This window comes from Schistocerca piceifrons, chromosome 5 (genome assembly GCF_021461385.2).
Source record: "Schistocerca piceifrons isolate TAMUIC-IGC-003096 chromosome 5, iqSchPice1.1, whole genome shotgun sequence".
NCBI classification, from domain to species: Eukaryota; Metazoa; Arthropoda; class Insecta; order Orthoptera; family Acrididae; genus Schistocerca; species Schistocerca piceifrons.
This window is the reverse complement of record NC_060142.1, coordinates 478,278,962-478,300,747: the sequence shown is the minus strand read 5'-3', so window position 1 is coordinate 478,300,747 and position 21,786 is coordinate 478,278,962. Positions and strand designations below refer to the sequence as shown.

At 41.3% G+C, this 21,786-nt stretch overlaps 1 protein-coding gene across 1 annotated transcript in view; it reads right to left on the bottom strand.

Annotated features, from left to right (window-relative positions):
• Positions 1-21,786, bottom strand: part of LOC124797965 (peptidylglycine alpha-hydroxylating monooxygenase) — a 214,192-nt gene that overhangs the window by 79,213 nt on the left and 113,193 nt on the right. Inside the window, exons 2-3 of the mRNA XM_047261128.1 lie at positions 11,363-11,420; positions 2,061-2,148 (exon numbers count right to left, since the gene is read on the bottom strand). Of these exons, the coding sequence (XP_047117084.1) occupies positions 2,061-2,148; positions 11,363-11,420 (146 nt within the window). The remainder of the gene's footprint in view (positions 1-2,060; positions 2,149-11,362; positions 11,421-21,786) is intronic.

Here is a 21,786-nt window from a genome sequence, read left to right as displayed (position 1 = left end):
CAATTTCTCCAAATTTATCCCACGTGTGTTCCAAAAAAAATAATGGTTTTGTCACCATAACAGTATCCTCACCCATTTAATACACACTAGGTATTTAATTAATTGTTTCACTCCCTCCACCCAGGAGGGTAGTCAGAGTAGGGAAAACAGTAGGATTATAGCTGTCCATGTTGTACCTGTCTGTTGTGATGGCTGAATCAGAATGGCCATAGTGCTAGTTCAATGTGATACAGTTATTGCATGAAAAGTCCACTCTGATACTACCTGCTCCAATTAAAGGTTCTCGCCATGGGTGCCACCCCACTACAATAAGGCTGTCTGGCACAACAGCCACTGTCAGCAGTCTTGATGCCCCAGGAAGACGGGCATGAAGCTAGCAAACTCAGGCACTGGAAGTGTGATCCCTGTGTTGTCAGGGGGCCCTACCTAAAGGGTATGCAATGATCCCACCATGTCTGATTAGTTACCACATACACTTTTAAGCCATATATAAGACTAAGTAGTTAATGTGCACAAAATATTGTTAACACAGTAGGCCATAGGTGGTATTTGAGATGTTCTTTCACAGATGGTCCATCGGTCAACACTACAGAAAAAAATGTTGAAAATTTTTCAGAGGGGGACCAAAATTACTTTAGCCAAATAGTGAGGTAAGCAAAACAAATTAAAATGTTGGCAAAAGAAAGCAGAAAAGGGAAATAGCTGGGTGAACACTGAAGGTTGCTACCATGAGAAGAAAAGAAGTAAGGATAGTCTGAAGTGGGAGACTGCAGCACAAGAAAGGACGTAGGTGATGCAATAGTTTAGGCCGTGTGAGTATAAGTTGTTGGTTATGTGTATTTCAAATGCTTCTTTAATGATGGAGTCCCAGCACGTGGAGACTGATGAGGAGGTATTGGTCTCTCCATAGTTAACAATGTGTCTGACGTTACAACTGTGTTTAGCATAGCAGATTTTTCCAGGCTGACGCAGTCTGATGTGGTGCCTATGTTCACCACTTATGTATCTACAGTGCAAAACACCTGGGCAGTCTAAAATTTCCTGCACTGGAAGGGGATTTAATATATTCCTGATCTCCTTAGACATAGGTCATCTTCAATGGAATCTAATATCTTTCATATTCACTATGTTTCTTCAACAGCCTACTAGCCTTAAAGGACAGTCACCCACATTAGGTAAAAAAACTATCCTCTTGGAATTCTCCAGTTCTGGCTGCTATTGAGGTTTAGTGCATGCTGGCTGAAATGCATAGCGAATCTGCTTATTGGATTATTTGTTCTGGAAAAAGAACGCAGGTGGCTATGTTCTGCTGATAAGCACTCTGGATCTAAGATAGTTCTAGCTCTATGAACGACAGTCCATAATACACCACTGAATTCAGATGGGTGATGACAGTTAGTAGCTCACAGGTACAGGTTGGTATGTGACCCAAGGAGCCGTCCTCTTTTCTACAAACCATGGCATCCAGATATGGAACATCTCCATTTTTCTAAACTTCTATGTAAAAGCAGATGCTAAGTGGAGAGAGATGTTCCAAAAATGAAGTATTGCTGTCAGACGTGGCCATATCATAGAAGGTATCATCTAAATATCTCCAAGAACATTCAAGTTTCAAAAACAATGACTGAAATGTTTTGACCTCCATGTGTTCCATAAAAGGGTTACCTACTACAGGAGGCAGTAGGCTACGAACAACAACACAATCAGTTTGTTCAAAGTACTTCTCATTAAGCAAGTTCTGACATGGTCTCTTTGTTCACATGAGTGCCTCTGATGGATTTACTACAACTCTTATGAGCTAAGCTTATCTCAAATTACTTTTTTAAAAAAAAAGGATTCCTTTGGCACGGTAGATCATGACAGCAGTTAACAGCATGCAGCACACAAGGCCTGTCTGTACAGTTATTTTTTGATGTGTCTTGAGTTATCCTACAGCTTCTCACCTTTCTTGCACAGGGACCTAGGGACCCACGCAATGATTATGGAATGAATGGAGTAAAAATAAGCAAACAAGTCTGTAGCCTACACTGCAGTGACATTTTTTAAGGATGCAAACTTACCAAACAGGCTTCTGTGATCCAGGCTCTGAGCATCCATACAACAACATGTGATGTGCTGTGGCCATTGTAGCATTTGGTTCAAATCCAACTGTTGACATAAAAGAACTGAATCAAAACCTTGATTATTTTGAGATTAAAACACGTGTATGTCACATTTATAAACTTAGGAATCACAACTGAAACAAAAGTAACTGAAAAAAATTAAATGATTACTCTAATATATTATTTATCTAGAACATATGAAAAAGTGGGGGAAAAAAGACATTCTGACACTAAGTACAATGGGTTTCTCTAACAAAATTCCTCTAAGGAAAAATATTACACACTTTTACAGGCACAGGTACACTAATTAGCCAAACCATTATAACCACTGCCCATCATGAGATGAGATCGCTGGTGGCACTGTGGGTATGTGACACAGTAAGGAAAGCTTATAAGCAAACAGAGATGGATCAGCTTTGGTTTTTCAAAGAGTACTCTACAGCATTGGCCCCTTACTTAGCTGGCATTTATCACAAATCTCTTGGCCACTGCAAAGTCCCAAATGATTGGAAAAAAGTGCAGGTGGCTCCTTTGTAAAAGAAGGACAAAATTACAGACCAATATCCCGAACATCAGTTTTCTGAGGAATCCTTGAACACATTCGCAGTTCAAATATAATAAATTTTCTTGAGACCATGAATTGGCATGGTTTTAGAAAGCATTGCTTGTGCAAGACTCAGGAGGCGAACTGTAGATCAAAGGCAACAGGCAGATTCCACATTTCTGGAAAGTGTTTGACACAGTGCCCCAATTGAGGCCTTTAATGAAGGGACATGTATCTTAGAACATAGATTAAGGAAAGGCAAATCTACCTTTCTAGCATTTGTACATTTAGAGAAATCTTTTGACAATGTCGACTGGAATATTCTCTTTCAAATTCTGAAGGTGGCAGGGTGAAATACAGGGAGCGAAAGGTTATTTAAAATTTGTACAGAAACCAGATGGCAGTTATACGAGTCGAGGGGCATGAAAGAGAAGCAGTGGTTGGGAAGGGAGTGAGACAGGATTATAGCTTATCCTCACTATTATTCAATCTGTATATTGAGCAAGCAATAAAGGAAACAAAAGAAAAATTTGGAGTAGGAATTAAAATCCATGGAGAAGAAATAAAAAATTTGAGGTTTGCCTATGACACTGTAATTCTGTCAGAGGCAGCAAAGGGCATGGAAGAGCAGTTGAATGGAATGGACAGTGTCTAGTAAGGAGGTTATAAGATGAACACCAACAAAAGCAAAACGAGGATAATGGAATGTAGTCAAATTAAATCAGGTGATGCTGGCGGAATTAGATTAGGAAATGAGACACTTCAAGTGGTAGATGAGTTTGAGGAGCAAAATAACTGATGATGGTCGCAGTAGAGAGGATATAAAGTGTAGACTAGCAGTGGCAAGGAAAGTGTTTCTGAAGAAGACAAATTTGTTAACATGTAGATTTAAGTGTCAGGAAGTCTTTTCTGAAAGTATTTGTATGGAGTGTAGCCCTGTATGGAAGTGAAACACGGACGATAAATAGTTTAGACAAGAAGAGAATAGAAGCTTAAAAAAAGTGGTGCTACAGAAGAATGCTGAAGATTAGATGGGTAGATCACGTAACTAATGAGGAGGTACTGAATAGAACTGGGTAGAAGAGAAATTTGTGACTAGAAGAAGGAATCAGTTAATAGGACATGTTCTGAGGCATCAAGGGATCACCAATTTAGTACTGGAGGGTGGCACAGAGGGTAAAAATCATAGAGGTAGGCCAAGAGATGAATACACTAAGCAGATTCAGAAGGATGTAGGTTGCAGTAGGTACTTGGAGATGAAAAAGCTTGCACAGGATAGAGTAGCATGGAGAGCTGCATCAAAGCAGTCACTGGACTGAAGACCACAACAACAACAACGAAGGTACAAACATCTGGAACAGGTTCAAAGATATGTTGTCCTTGACAGAGAGTGTTCATCAGGGATAAGGGTATTATCAGGAATGCCTCAGGGAAGTGTGACAGAACTACTATTATTCTCTATATACATTAATGATCTGGCAGACAGAGTGGGCAGCAATCTGGTTGTTTGCTGATAACGCTGTTGTGTACAGTACAGTGTACACTATCAACCTAGACACAGATCAGATTGTTGTGGCCAGGCACCTGGGAATGAACATCCCAAACAATAAAGCTCGTTGACATGCTACTGCTGTGAGCATCTATGAAAAGTGGATGAAGAATGGTGAAGCCACAAGTAGATGACAGACAACATGCTGAACATCCATGCCTCATCACAGAATGCAGACTTCAGGTGGAGGATTGGCCACTCAGTAAAGTGGCATAGGCGGTTATCCATGGCAGATATAATAACTGAGTGCAGTGCTAGTACATGAGCAAGTGTTACAGAGCACACCATTCAGTGCACATTTTTGGCATGGTGCATCACAGCAGATGACCTCTGCTTGTTCCCTCATTGACCCAATGACATCGTTAATTATGACTACAATGGGCAAGGGACAATGGATGATGGATCAAGGGAAATGTGCTGCCTGGTTACACAAATCACATTTGTCACATTAGGTTGATAATCATGTCTGGATATGCCTTCATGTGAGTGAGCAGCTGCTCAGAATGTGCATCACACAGCAGAGAAGTATTATGCTATAGGGAACATTCACCTGGGCTTTCGTGGCACCTGTGGTGGTAATCCATGCACCACAACAGCTGCAGAATATATAAACATTATTGTGCATCACCTGCATCCCTTCATGCTTGATGTCTTCCCAGATGGTGATAGTACCTTCCAGCTATACAACTGTCCATTTCACAAGGCCAGAATAATGCTACTCTGGTTTGAAGACAATGACAGTCAGCTCATATTCATCGGAGGTGAGGGTATCATCTGGAGTGCCCCAGGGAAGTGTGGTAGGTCCGCTCTTGTTTTCTATCTACATAAATGATCTTTTGGATAGGGTGGATAGCAATGAGCGGCTGTTTGCTGATGATGCTGTGGTGTACAGGAAGTTGTCATCGTTGAGTGACTGTAGGAGAATACAAGATGACTTGGACAGGATTTGTGATTGGTGTAAAGAATGGCAGCTAACTCTAAATATAGATAAATGTAAATTAATGCAGATGAATAGGAAAAAGAATCCCGTAATGTTTGAATATTCCATTAGAAGTGTAGTGCTTGACACAGTCACATCGATTAAATATTTGGGCGTAACATTGCAGAGCGATATGAAGTGGGACAAGCATGTAATGGCAGTTGTGGGGAAGGCGGATAGTCATCTTCGGTTCATTGGTAGAATTTTGGGAAGATGTGGTTCATCTGTAAAGGAGACCACTTATAAAATACTAATACGATCTATTCTTGAGTACTGCTTGAGCGTTTGGGATCCCTATCAGGTCGGATTAAGGGAGGACATAGAAGCAATTCAGAGGCGGGCTGCTAGATTTGTTACTGGTAGGTTTGATCATCACGCGAGTGTTACGGAAATGCTTCAGGAACTCGGGTGGGAGTCTCTGTTGGAAAGGAGGTGTTCTTTTCATGAATCGCTACTGAGGAAATTTAGAGAACCATCATTTGAGGCTGACTGCAGTACAATTTTACTGCCGCCAACTTATATTTCACGGAAAGACCACAAAGATAAGATAAGAGAGATTAGGGCTCGTACAGAGGCATATAGGCAGTCATTTTTCCCTCGTTCTGTTTAGGAGTGGAACAGGGAGAGAAGATGCTAGTTGTGGTACGAGGTACCCTCCACCATGCACTCTATGGTGGATTGTGGAGTATGTATGTAAATGTAGATGTCTTTGCCACCAAATTCTCCTGAACTGAATACAAGGGAATACATCTAGGACACTATTTGGCACCAGCTACAAGCCTACAGGCCATTTGCCCATAACTTATGGCAACTGTGCAACCTATGCATCTACATCTGGCACCACATACCTCTGGAAACTTACCAAGGACTTGTTGAATCCATGCCACACACAGCTGCTGTTGTATTGTGTTGAGAAATACATTATTAGGCAGGTGTTAATAATTTTTTGGCATATTTGCATAAATTACATTAAATAGGATCTATTAACTGTAATGTTTCTCAGACCAGAGTAAAATCAATCAATAACACTTTTAATAGAATGACCAAGTCATCCATCTGCTTTCCATTCAGTCAGCATACCTAAAAAAGGCAACTTACCATCTTTCTCCACCTCTGCTGCTTATCTTATACCTAGATGTATAATATTAATTTTGTCATATCACAACCAGAATAGAAGGGAGAACCGATAGAGGTACTCAAAGTACCCTCCACCACACACTGTCAGGTGGCTTGCGGAGTATGGATGTAGATGTAGATTCTTCATACAGAAACAAAGACCACTACTATCAAAGAAAAAATAGCATTGTATTATGCGTAACAATATTATTCTGTGAGTGGTTTTCTTCGAGTTTCCTTGTCATCCCTTTAACTTCAATTAGGCTATAAGTTGATGTGTAGCTTCTGGCAATGTTCTCCTTTGATTCAAGTTCGTAATGACAAGAAAGCCATTTGATGATCAAGTATAATCAACTACTGAACACTGTGAAACAGAACAACAATGTCAGCTGTGGTATGGTAAACATTTGCCCCTGAATTTATAAACTGATAATGAAGGTTGAGTTATAGTAAAGAATAGAGGACAACAGTCAATGTATATTTTGGTTGGTGATAAATGCAGTTGTTATTCCATATGATTTGAACAGCAATTATGAATAGAAATGACTACAGCAGCAGATGCAGTTACATCTCTCCTGGTGGTTTATTGTTAACTGTTTGTAGAAGAATAATTGCAAAAGGACAAACTGAATGGACAAGTACAATGATGACTAGTTCTAACTTAGTGTAAGAAACAGCAATCATGGTAAATATTTGAACTGTTTAAGCACTCTCGAGGAGAATACAAACTGTTTTGTGAAGTTTAATTTTCATTTAATAAAATATGGAAACTTTCAATACCTTACATTTCACAATACTGCAGTTTAATTTATAGTCAGTGATTTTACATTCTTTTTTAACTGGAACATGTAAATACATTTAGCATCCTGAATCTAGCACACACAGTAAGAGTTTCAGTAGCTGTTCCTCAAATTTTCCTGTATCCAAACTAGTTTGAATTCGCAAGGATTTGCTTTTAATGAAGGCAGATCATTAATTCTCGCATGGTCTTCAGATTGCTGAGAGTACAAAACTCTAATTCTTCATATTATCAAGAGAACAGATCAATAGAAATCAAATAAATAACATTTCAAGAATGTGTGCTGATTGTGTTTAAAGAAAGTTCTACCTACTACATTTTAGTTTTTCTATTGAGTCAATTTGTGACTTTTGGTAATCAGATTATTAACGTGTGACTTTTGGTAATCAGATTATTAACAATGTAAACTGGGCATATTCAAGAGATCAATTGGAACAGTATTTGTTTTTATTGAACCTAAACCCACTTTATTTTAACAAATGTGTTATACAAGTGATTTTCATTTCACTTCCATGAAGACATGTAATTTTAACTTGCTATTTTTTTGTACATGAATATTCATTTATGGATAAAATTCTGACTATTTATTATTGCATGGACTATGGAATCAAATATTTTATGGTGATTATATAAGGGACAGTAAGGATTTGCCTGTAAATAATTACCAATTATTCACTATAGAGGTTGGGGTGACTTACATTGTGAAGGTCAATTGGACAGTGGACAAATTTTTCCTTCCAATGTTTTTGGAAGGTCGCTGTGCTAGAAGAGACAGGGTCCTGTTGAGGTGGCATTTCTTGGCCTTTCACAGGTCAGTATTTCACATTACTAGTCATTTATCGAGTGCATACAATTTAACATAGGAATTAAACCACTCGGCACATTGATTGGGAAAAAAAGTCTTATGGCTACAAAATCTTTAATGATTGAGGCCTTGGATCCCAAGCTTTTGATCACAGTCATCATCATATCATCATCACCAGCTAAATCTATCATGAAACTGGCGAGGCTCTCGCTCTAGCCAAGAGGATGACATCTAACTTTCGAGATTACATCATAGATGTGACGTACGCTGAGGTGGCACCCTTGATGGCAATAGATTATATTCACACTCTTTGTCCAGTATTAGTTACAGTACCACCAATTACATCAGGCAGTAAACTATGAGATACCTTCCTCTGTACTCTTTCTTTATCAAATGTGTGCTTCCATGCATTGCTAAGTGTATAATCAGCATGTCTCAGAATTGTTATCACAGTAATTTCCATTGCTTTTCTAATCACAGAGTCCCAACAGTTTGGTGTATGAGCCAGAATTCTCAGGCAATGCCGATTTTACAATACTCTTGTATTTAAGATGACATTGGTATTCACTGACAATTGGCAATAGTCTGTATAGACTGACCCCTGTTACTGTTGCCACACTCCCAGGTCAAGATTACCTTTAATAGGTCATGTATCTTTCATTTTTCTGGGTAGCTGGAAAACCTGTCTGATTCTTTGCCTATTTGGAACTCTACCTACCTTATTGGTTGTTACTCCACAGAAATGAAGCCACTTTGTGTGTTGGTCCTCTTGGCTTGGTCAAATGTCACACTATGTATGTTTCCTCAGCTGCGTAGACCTAATATCATGGGCTGAATACTCATTCTTTCTGAACACTGTATTAGATGATTAATCTTGGAGCTGAGGTGACTCTTGTCAGCACAGCTCTCTTTGGAGCTGGATGGGAAAAGCTACACTTACTGGGATAGAGGTCCTTTTGCATCTACTATTGATGCAGAAGTCTGCTTTCCATTCAGTCAGCATACCTAAGAAAGGCAACTTACCATCTTTCTCCACTTCTGCTGTTAATATTATACCTAGATGTATAATATTAATTTTGTCACATCACAACCAGAATCAAATCTGAAAGTATGTTCATCAATGAAGTACAACACTTAGCACTGAAATCACATTTATTATGAACACCAACATCATCAGAACAGAACAGAACTCCTGGATGGAGAGTGCTGCTATTTATACAAACATCCAATATTCCAGAATATACAAACATTACAAACATAAGAAGTCTGAGGAACCTTCCAGAACAGATAATATGAAATACGAGGGCAGTTCAATAAGTAATGCAACACATTTTTTTTTCTGAAACAGGGGTTGTTTTATTCAGCATTGAAATACACCAGGTTATTCCCTAATCTTTTAGCTACACAACACTATTTTTCAACGTAATCTCCATTCAATGCTACGGCCTTACGCCACCTTGAAATGAGGGCCTGTATGCCTGCACGGTACCATTCCACTGGTCGATGTCGGAGCCAACGTCGAACTGCATCAATAACTTCTTCATCATCCGCGTAGTGCCTCCCACGGATTGCGTCCTTCATTGGGCCAAACATATGGAAATCCGACGGTGCGAGATCAGGGCTGTAGGGTGCATGAGGAAGGACAGTCCACTGAAGTTTTGTGAGCTCCTCTCGGGTGCGAAGACTTGTGTAAGGTCTTGCGTTGTCATGAAGAAGGAGAAGTTCGTTCAGATTTTTGTGCCTACGAACATGCTGAAGTCGTTTCTTCAATTTCTGAAGAGTAGCACAATACACTTCAGAGTTGATCGTTTGACCATGGGGAAGGACATCGAACAGAACAACCCCTTCAGCGTCCCAGAAGACTGTAACCATGACTTTACCGGCTGAGGGTATGGCTTTAAACTTTTTCTTGGTAGGGGAGTGGGTGTGGCGCCACTCCATTGATTGCCGTTTTGTTTCAGGTTCGAAGTGATGAACCCATGTTTCATCGCCTGTAACAATCTTTGACAAGAAATTGTCACCCTCAGCCACATGACGAGCAAGCAATTCCGCACAGATGGTTCTCCTTTGCTCTTTATGGTGTTTGGTTAGACAACGAGGGACCCAGCGGGAACAAACCTTTGAATATCCCAACTGGTGAACAATTGTGACAGCACTACCAACAGAGATGTCAAGTTGAGCACTGAGTTGTTTGATGGTGATCCATCGATCATCTCGAACGAGTGTGTTCGCATGCTCCGCCATTGCAGGAGTCACAGCTGTGCACGGCCGGCCCGCACGCGGGAGATCAGACAGTCTTGCTTGACCTTGCAGCGATGATGACACACGCTTTTCCCAATGACTCACTGTGCTTTTGTCCACTGCCAGATCACCGTAGACATTCTGCAAGCGCCTATGAATATCTGAGATGCCCTGGTTTTCCGCCAAAAGAAACTCGATCACTGCCCATTGTTTGCAACGCACATCCGTTACAGACGCCATTTTAACAGCTCCGTACAGTGCTGCCCCTTGTCGGAAGTCAATGAAACTATACGAGATGAAGCGGGAATGTTTGAAAATATTCCACAAGAAATTTCCGGTTTTTTCAACCAAAATTGGCCGAGAAAAAAAATGTGTTGCATTACTTATTGAACTGCCCTCGTAACAAGTATCTGCTGGTGCTCAGGTTTGAACTGGAATCCTGCAGCATGCCGGACAGCAATGCTAACCACTACACCACTCTGCTGCTGCACAGCTCATCGCAGTATGGTTGATGAAGTGCCATGCAGCCAGGTTACAAGTTTATCGTCAACACATCCAAAGAAGCAGGACGGATGGAGGGGGGCTCTGTTCAATGCTCATCCTTTGCAATTCTCCATTGAAAATTATCTATCGTTTGTGATAATGGCAAAACAATGGCTGTTCCATTAGTCACTTCATAATAATTTCCAACATATAAAAAATATGTGGTTGTTCCAAAATCAGTAGTTTTAATACATCCTCTACTGACACTTTTGTAAAAAGGGAGACCACATTGAGCCTGTCCTCAACCACTCGATGAATCCTACAAATATTTTCAAGTTCGTAATACGGTGCTGCTGTGGCCGATTGGGTGATAACAGTTTATTTAAATACTCCGTCAGCCTCTATGTAGGAGAGCCAAACGAGCTAACTATTGACCTCAGTAGCACACAGTCTTCGTGTTACAGGCAGCCCACTAAGATCAGTCATCAGTACTATTGGCTCTCCTGCATACACACTGGCAACATATTCAAATACATTATTGATTCGCACCTACTGCAATCATCATAAGCTTGGGACTTTATCTGAATTTGATGCAGCAAGTTAACTGAGAACTTTATATCCAAAAAATCTTACATTAAAACATGGACTGAATCTCCTGATTTGTAGTCTGACATTTGTCAAGTCAACCATCTAACCAAATGCTTAACACTAATTTAGACAAACAATACAAAGAAATAGACTCACCAATATAGTAGTTCTTGGCTGGATCCACTTTTATTGGTGTGCACAGATAAAGTTCCGGCTGTGGAAAAAAAGAGGTTTTTATTACTTTCACCTATGAACAAAATCCCTACTCCTGCCTTTTAAAATTTATAAAGCACCATCTATGTATTATTAAGATAGTTATGATTGGAGGTTACATTATGAACAAAAATGTTGTGGATTACTGTCCACCTATTAATCACTTATGTTTTCTATATATGAAGGTAGTATCTGTTCCTAAAAGAACAGATACCATTGATGACCACACAGCTTCTCTAGAATGAAATGACAATTAAATCTTAATTAAAATAAATCTGTTCTTTCGGGAACAGATACTACCTTCATATATAGTTAAAATATGGCTACACAGCCATTGGCTTTCTTGTGTGAAGACACACGCTATGCCCCAACTCGTACGTGATTTGGTAGATTAATCTGCCACGAGTAATGAGTGTGGTGGGCAAACATTTATTGGGTGCACTACGAATATAGTGGTGTGGATATGTTGGGACTGTGGTCTCACGGGGAGTGTGCAAGGGATAAGTCCCTGCAGACGCACTATCTTCTGTGCCCTCGGTGGCTCAGATGGATAGAGCGTCTGCTATGTAAGCAGGAGATCCCAGGTTCGAGTCCCGGTTGGGGCACACATTTTCGACATGTCCCCAATGATGTATATCAATTGCAGCTAGGGTGTCGATTTAATTTTCACTTATGTTTTCACTTAGTACCATCCATATAGCAAACAGCAGTCAACAAAATACAATGCTGTAAGTGAAAGCACAAGGTTAATATTATGGCTTGAGCAGAGAAGAGAAATAAAATTTCTGAAAGAGGTGGGTAGGCTGAAAAAGAGAAAAACTATGACAACAGGAAACAACAAAGGCAAAAAAGAGAAAATTTTATCAGGAAGTGAGGATCCCAATGAGGCCATGCCAGTATACCAATCCATCATTTCTCAGAAATCACCTAAAATTGGAAGGTGGTCTCCAACAGTTCACCCCAGCAGAGCTCACAAGGAGAATTAAATTCAAAGAGGAAAATGTAACCTTATAATATCTCAGAAATGATTCCTTTTTCAATACCAATTGTCCCTGTATCACTCTCATGCATTCATCACACTTCAAGCAGGGACAATGGGAGTAGTGTTACTTTTTTTGCAACTATCATTTATTTCTGAGAAGCTGCAAACAATAATAAATAAATAAATGAAAAATAGGTAGCGTTGAGATCCTGGAGTGGCTATGTAGCAGTACTGAGAAGGTATGATTTGGAATATGAACTTGTGTCCATAAACATAGCATTTCTCTGTAATGTGTAAAATATTAGGTAAGAGCACATGCATGTGTGACAATGTATTGGGAAGAATCCCAATAATATACTAGGTAAGTGGAACTGGGGGGAGGGGGGGGGGGGCATGCTCGGCAGCTGTATCAGAAGAATTTTTTTCACCATGAAGTACCATTACACAACCTCTTAGTGAAATTTATCAGTGCCCAGTGCCGTTAAGAAATGAGTACATTCACCACAATCAGAACCAACAATGAAGCTGCAAGTCAGCTGTGTACTACTAGACCGGAAGAGGCCATATGCCATGCAGTCAAAGGTGAAATATCAACAAGAAGCCAATTCATAAAACAAAGACCTGCTTTGGATAAAACCATGATCTGATATGCACGAACAATTGCTACATTTGTCTCATCTTTTAAAGGCACAGGCATGGGGTATAGTAGAAATTGCAATTTTCTCACAGGTACAGGGTAATTCACCAGACAAGATATTTTCAATTCCTGCAGTAGGAATGTTTGGCTTGACAAAAACTGCATGTAACATGCACAATACATTTTTCATAGCAGTACAGTACCAGTCCCCAGTGAAAAATGGACCTTGCCAGGGTGGCATGGGTTGTGCACCTCAGTGATACAGACAGCCATACCACAGATGCAACCAAAATGGAGGGCCATCTATGGGAAGGTCAGACACCTGTCATTCATAAAGAGGGTAGCAGCCTGTTCAGTTGTTGCAGGGCCAACAGTCTAGATAATTAACTGATTTGGCCTTGTAATGTTAGCTAACACAGCCCTGCTGTCTGGTTCTGCAGACGGCAGAAAGCATGGGGAAGCTATAGCCATTATCTTTTCACCAGAGGCATGCAGCTCTACTGTCTGGCTTAATCATAATTGTTTCCTCTTGGGTAAAATATTCCAGTAGTGAAAAAATCCCCCATTTGGATCTTCAGGTGATAACTACTCAGGAGGAAGTTGCCATCAGGAGAGACAAAGCTGCCATTCAAGCCTGAATATGAAATGTCTGAGCTCTAAATTTGGTAGAGAAGGCAGAAAAATTTGAAAAGCAAAACTGATAAATTGAATATGAGTATAGCAGGAATTAGTGAAGTGGGGTCGCAGGAATGACAGCACTTCTCGTAAGGTGAGTATAGGGCTATCAGTAGAAGTTCAAAGATGCAAAGCCAATACCCACCACAGTAGAAACGTTTATTTGTGAACTTGCTCTGTAGATAAAGAAGAGATTAAAAGAATGTATAATGAGGTAAAGGTAGTCATTCAAATTGTTAATGGAGACAGAAGTTTAAATATGACGGGTGTCTGGAATTCGTATTAGGAAAAGGAAGAGAAAGAAAAGTAGGAGAACATGGACTGGGAGAAAGGACTGAAAGAGGAAGAATTTTGTACAGAGCATAATTTAATAATCTCTACTACTTCATTCAAAAGTAACGAAAGGTGGTTGTGTTGGGGAAGAGACAAGGAGCACTGGGTGGTTTCAACTTGATCATATAATCTTAAGACAACTTTTGAAACCACACTTTACACTGTAAGACTTTTCCAGGAGGAAATGCAGGCACTGACTATAATATATTGGTTATGAACTGCAGTTGAAGTGAAGAAATTGCATAAAGGTAGGCAATTAAGGAGATGAGGTCTGGATAAATTAAGAGAACTGGAGTCGGTTGCTGTGTTCAGCACAAGAATTCTCGATGACGGCAATCTGGCCTCCTGCCTCCCTACACCAAAGAAGCTGCCCAGAGGATGTCATTAAGCATCATCCACCAATCAAAGATTGTTTTAACCTCCCAGCACGGGATGAATGAAGGACTACAGCTACAGCCCTCATTAATGGAGCAACAATCTGCTAAAATCATGCAGAACTTGACAAGATCAGAAGTAGTCTATGGGATTTCTCCTGACCACACATGGTCCCTCGACCAGTCAGTGCTCTCTGGAATTACTCAGGCCTATCAAAAACACTACAGATCTCGCTGTGTCGATTCACGAGTTAAGACAGACTCTCACTGAACTTAAGGAAACGCTGGTCACTGTGCTCGCACTCATTATCTCAGCTCTTCAGGAAGTCATCAGAGGACTCTTCCACATCATCAGCTACACCACACAGACCAGTCATTCCCAAAATTAGACACATTGCGAATATCACCTTTGAAAATTGTAATGGTGCAACATCTTCCATAAATTGAAGGAGTTTGAGCTTTTCCTGCACACCAAAAGTTACTGATTTCAAGAGCTGTATAGTCAGTGAGACTCACTTGAAAGTGTTACCACACAGATCGCCTTACTGCGGGCAGTGAGACAGCTGTCTATCTACTGAATTTGCTCCACCACTATGCATGACAGATTCCTTGGAGATCGTAAGCAGAAATCGCTATTTGCTTAAGCTTTGTTTAAGCGCGTCGAAATTTTTTTGGTCGTGGAGATTCTGAAACTCTCCACTCAACGGGCCGTGATTTCAACTCCGGTTCAGTGTCTCTAATCCACGTTTCATCAATAGCGACAATTCGGCACAAGAATCCTTAACCTTCACGTTAGAATCGTTATTTGAGCAAGGTTGCAGTGTCCTGGCGTTTCTGCTTCTCTTCAGCAGTCAAACAGTGTGGGACCCATATCGCAGCTAGTTTTATCTTCTTCAAATCTTTTGTCAGAATATGGAATTTTGATGTTGGGGGAATTCTCGTGGCTTCAGAGCGTCCTCACGAGTCACACTGCGATCTCCTTCAACGCGCATCTGTCACAAGTTTCACACTTCGCTCATTTGTTGACGTTTTTGATTCTCCGGGTCTTGGATTATCAACTACGCTCATACGAACGCCATGAAAACGATTAACCGACAAACTTCACTTAATGCACTGTAGATTTCTGGTGGGTTTTTGCCGCATAAAGCTTCGATCTTGATGTACGACCCCTCAACAGTCACAATGCCCAAGGCCCCTTAATGTCAACTTCTGCCTTTCGCCAATTTTATGTTGGAGTACACACAGAAAAAAAATCACGTGCTGCCTCTTCTATCTCCCAGTTACATCTGACGTAATTTTCATTGTTGTTGGATCGAACAGTCCACAGTAATACCAACCTGTGCAGTTTTATCGAATGTCCCTCATAGTTCTGGAGATGAGCGTGAAAAACAGTCAGTAGGCTACAAAGACTACTGCTTAATGAGTTAAAAGCAAAGGGTATGCAGGGCTGGAACAGGGAGATGTTGAAAGAAACGCATTTGGCTGTCAAGAGGGCAATGCGAGAAGTCTTCAACGACTACTGTAGCAAATTACCTCTCACAAAACCCAAAGAAACTTTGCTCATACGTAAAGGCTAGTGCTACCAAGTTAGCGTCCAGGCACACAAGGACAAGACGGATTGAAATTAAGGGTAAAAAAGCAAAAGCAGAAACGATCAACTCTGTTTTCAAATTGTCCTTCACAAATGAAAATCCAGGAGTATTGCCCCAATTTAATTATCGCACCTGTGCAAAGATGAACGGTGAAGATATTACTGTCAGCAGTGTTGGAAAACAACTAAAATCGCTAAAATGAACAACGCTCCACAGTCCAGTGGAATCCCTGTCATGTTGTATACCGAATTCGCAGCCGAGTTAGTCCTCCTTTTAACCATAATACAGTATACCGGAGATCCCTCTAACGAAAGACTGTGCCGAGGAACTCTAAGAATGGACAGGTCAGACCCGTCTACGAGGAGGGTAGCAGAAGTGATTTTGACAGGTCAAAAGGGTGGCGCAGTTAAAGTAGTACAAAGGAAATGCAATGAAATTACAGAAACGGAGACCTGAAATTGACTTAGCATTTATTTACGTCGAAAAATACATTCATATTAGCCGTTGAAAGTGACCCCCTGTAACATCAGTATACAGTTGTGCACGTCTAAGGATATTCAGATACACCCGGCATAAAGTTCGGATATCGATGGCGGCAACTTCACGCTAATGTCTTTCGGTTCCTGTATTGTGTTTTTTTTATGGTTTTTAGGGCGCAAAACAGCTACGGTCATTAGCGCCCGGTCTGTGAGTTAGGAAAAGCTGTATTGTGTGTGGGTTTGTCTCATAGATCTTGCTCTTCAAGTGTCCCCCCTGGAAAAAATCACGTTATGTTAGATCCGGCGAACGTGGTGGCCACAAATGTTTGCTGACAGTTCGTTCCTCAGAGAAGACGACAAGGACTCGTTCCAGGGATACCTTACACGTGTGGCTTGTTGCACCATCTTGCTGGAAAAAGCAGTATTGTCTTTTATATTCAGCGAGTTGAGCAGAAAATGCATCAAAAATTTCCATAAATGCAACCATGTTGAAGGTAGTGTAAAAAAATCTGTCCAACGATGTGCGTTCAGTTACACCCCACCACACGCCGATTTTTTTAATTTATTAAAAAAAATAATCATGGAGTGGTTGCTGACACACGCCGTTAGGGTTCTCCGTTTCCCAGTACCTCGTGATCTGTGAATTCACATGACCGGAAAGTGAAACCAAGTTTCATCACTTATGATGTAACGGAGAGAGTCTAATAAACCATCGTTGGTGCCAGTCGGAAACGTTTAGACTACTACACGTGGCTTTTGAATGTCATCCTCTTAAATGCTGCACAATGGTCACGCGATATGGCTTCAGATTAAAAATTGAGCTGTCGATCGCACACAGTGTGAGCGATTTAGACTACTTTGTAGCGACCGGCCACGAGAACAACACTCGAAAGCCATCTAAAATCTAATTAATTGTTAAAAGTAATGGTATCCCTCTGCATTTGTTTGGTAAATGGACCCTAAATCGTTTAACATCGGATTAAGTCAGTCATGGTTGAACTATTCTAGGGGCAAAGTCGACACAGAACAGTCTGGATAAAATGTGTATTCTCAATACAGGTGACGTGTGAATAATCATTGCTAGCTATATTCATGCTAATTGTAGCGGAATAGCAGCTCCTGGAGTGCAGTGTTGATTGGCTTTTTTTGTACATGTACTGATCGACTCTAGTCTAAGAACACGTAGTGCGAGTTTCCGCTTGTGAATTCTTTGTAAATGATTGAGTTTCCGCTTGTGAATTCTTTGTAAATGATTGACGTGGCGAATAGATAAGGTAACGAAGGAGATATGGCTATTTGATACTGAGGAATGGGTAAAATATTTTACTGGAAGTGAGAGATCAGTGATGCAACGTATATGATGATCAGACTCTGGCTAATGAGTCTTGATTGTAAATGGAGATCACATACTGATCTGAATGCTTCTCTAAATTCGTATTTGTGTTCCAGTTCCGCAAGCTCATTTATGGTTGAGTGTTTATATAATTCTGATACAACAGTGTGTCCGACGTGGAGAGTTATATAATTATGCGCTCACAGAGTATAGTGTGGTGCGTTATTGTCAAGAAAATAATTTATTTTCGCTTTGAGTAATAGGAACTTAGGGATGACTCGCATTTCGTTGACACTAATTTCGGAAACTGATGATTGATCGTACACTGTTAATTTCGCCCACTTATTGCCAATATTTTATCTCAATAGTATATTAATAATTAGTTAGAACCATTCACTTACGCACGTCAAGGTTTTACCATTAGTTACATTGTTTTGTGAGTGACGAGTGACTTTTAAAGAAGTAGGAGAAGACAGAGGGTCGTGATCAGCCAACATCCGATGATGCATAATTCTGCCCGAATTGTTTAACTTGTATGGCATAAAGCGGTGGTGGAAGTAGGTTTTTTTGTTCATATACGTATGTATTTTTTAACGTCGAATTGCTTTATTGTGCGTAAGAACTTGCTACTGGTTCACTGTCACTGCTTACTACTGTACACGAAAGTCTAATAATTCCGAGGTATATTAAACTGAAATAATGAAGTTCCTACTCAATGTCAAGAAAGAATTGGAATCACCCCCACAAAAGAAAGGAGTAGTGAAAGAGATTCTCTCCCTAGAGAAAAGCAAGCAAATTATTTGAATTGAAATAATAAAATTTAATTAAAGGAAATATTTTAAAATGAACATAAACAGTCACGCCCGCAAGAAACCTTCTGTTTTTGTGGTTTCGATTTCGGTCAGTAAGTGACTGTTTTCAGACCTCATACCGCCGGCCGCAGTGGCCGAGCGGTTCTAGTCGCTTCAGTCTGGAATCAAACACAGCAGCACGGAATGGGCTGAAGGAGAAAACTACACAAAAACATGGAAGACCTACACTCATGTTCAGGAAAAACAGGACACTTTGAACAACTAGAGTTGGAACGTTCATTTTCACAGGAAATGTACTTTACCATGTTTTGCAGAAATGATTAGCATTTCAGTAACCGTAGTGTTGCATGTGCCCTGTTGTTTAGTAGGCACAAGACCCTGGTAACTTGTTCCATGTGTGATGACATGCTGCATTCACCGAGTTCCAAAGTTCGTCTGTGGTGGTTGGCACTGGGTCACACTGCTGCACCCAGTGTTTCAGTATATCCCATACATTTTCGACTGGTGACAAGTCTGGAGATCTGGCGGGACAGGGCAAAAGGCTGGCATTCTGTGATACCAAGAAGGCACATGCTTGTGCAGCAACATTTGGTCGTGCATTGTCTAGCTGAAAAATGGTGTATGGGGTGTTGCGAAGAATGGGTATGGCTACAGGTCGAAGGGTGTCATACACGTAGGTCACCCTGGTCACAGTGCCCTGAACATGCACCAATTGTGGTTTGTAGTTGTACCCAGTAACACTGCACACCATAAGGCCTTGGGTTGGAGCTGTATGTCTTGTGCAATTGCAGTCACTGCGATGCCGTTCCCCCTGTCCACGGCGAGCAAAATGCGCCCATCATTTTCAAGCAGACAGAACCTGGATTAGTCCGAAAACACTATCTGATGCCATTCCTGTCCCAGTGACGTCGTTCCATGCACCTTTGCCGTCTAGGGTGTTTCTGCAAATGTAAGAGGAGAAGTGGACAACGTGCACATAATCCATGCCGCAATACACGGCGGTGGACTGTCACCCCTAATAGCGTACGTTGTGTTATACAGTTCCACTGTTGCGCCAAAGCTGAGGAGGATGCAAATCTGTTCTGCAATGCCATTCGGATGAGGTGTCGATCTATCGGGGGTGCACCCCCCAGTGCAACCTGATCCATCTCGTCGCGTTTAAACGGCCTACCGTGAACCATTCTGTACTCAACCGTTGCACTTCCAAACACTTTGTCCCACACGAGCAGCAGTTTCCCGAATGGATGCATCATATTGTCCCATGCCAATAATGCTCCCTCTTTCAAACTCACTGATTTGACGGTATGGTTTGCCCATACGTCTGCGAGGCATCCTGCACATCTGCTTCAGTCACACTGATCCTTACCTTCGGTTACAGCAACAACGAGAGCCGCAGACACATTTTACCGGTAGGTGGTGTTGCGCCGCGATATCGATGTTTACCTTGAACCCATGGACCGACATGCTTCAAGTGCTAATCATTTCTGCGGAATATACTAACACACATGCCCTGTGAATACGAACGTCCTATCTCTGGTCGTTCAAGGTATTTTTTTTCTTTTTTACACGAGTGCATTTCGGCACTGTTGTACATACGGGAGTGATAAAATTCATAGGATAGCGATATGCACATATACAGATGGTGATAATATCGCGTACGCAAGGTATAAAAAGATATATAAGGAACTGGCGGAGTTGTCATTTGCACTCAGGTGATTCACTTGAAAAAGTTTCCGACGTGTTTATGGCCGCAGGACGGGAATTAATAGACTCTGAACGCGGGATGGTAGTTGGAGCTAGACTTACGGGACATTCCATTGCGGAAATCGCTAGGGAATTCAGTATTACGAGATCCACAGTGTCAAGAGTGTGCCGAGAACACCAAATTTCTGTCATTCTCTCTCACCACGATGATGTAGTGGCCGACGGCCTTCACTTAACGACAAAGAGCAGTGGCGTTTGCGTAGAGTTGTTAGTGGTAACAAACAAGCAACACCACATGAAAAAACCGCAGAAATAGCAACACTGCATGAAATAACGCAGAAATCAATGTGGGACGTACGGCGAACATATTCGTTAGGATAGTGTGGCGAAATTTGGCATTAATGGGCTGTGGCAGCAGACGACCGACGCGAGTGTTTTTGCTGAAGCATGACTTCGCCTGCAGCGCCTCTGTTGGGCTCTTGACCACATCGCGTGAACCCTAGACGACTGGAAATCCGTGGCCTGGTCAGATAAGCCCGATTTCGGTTGGTAAGAACTGGTGGTAGGGTTCGAGTGGGGCGCAGATCTCATGAGGTCATGCACCTCAGTTGTCTTGTTGAAGACATTGTGCAAGTTGCTGGTGGCTCCATAATGGTGTGGGCTGTGTTTACGTGGAACTGACTTGGTCGTTTGATCCAACTCAAATGGCTCTAAGCACTATGGGACTTAACATCTGAGATCATCAGTCCCCTAGACTTAGAACTACTTAATCCTAACTAACCTAAGGACCTCACATACATCCATGCCCGAGGCAGGATTCGAACCTGCGACCATAGTAGCAGCCCGGTTCCAGACTGAAGCGCCTAGAACCACTCGGTCACAGAGGCCGACGGGCACCTTGGGCCCATTTTCCGTTACTTTCGCTGCGCGTCTACCTTATTTCGTGGCGTGTCCTAACTTCATACAAACGGAATTACAACTGAACAGAACTAAGCAACGTATCTGTACACCTTCGTGACATCTACTGGCGCCACTTGGCGTGGTCAGTAAAATGCTTGGACAGGTAAAATCAGTTTATATGAAACTGAGCAATACCAACATACAGGTATGTGTATGTACAATATTTATCTGTACTATATATACTGTGTCGTCATTGATCGCTATTTGAGCATACTATTCTGTATTGTACGAGTAACCATTAGCTCGGGTAGATCACTCCCATCTTGCTCTGTTGTAACACGCAGGACGTTGTTTCCAAACTTGTGGAGGGCATTAAACACTATGGGACTTAACATCTGAGGTCATCAGTCCCCTAGACTTAGAACTACTTAAACCTAACTAACCTAAGGACATCGAACCTGCGACCGTAGCAGCAGCGCGGTTCCAGACTGAAGCGCCATGAAGTTTTAATGTTATTCTTTACTGCTAAGACAAAAAAATGGTTCA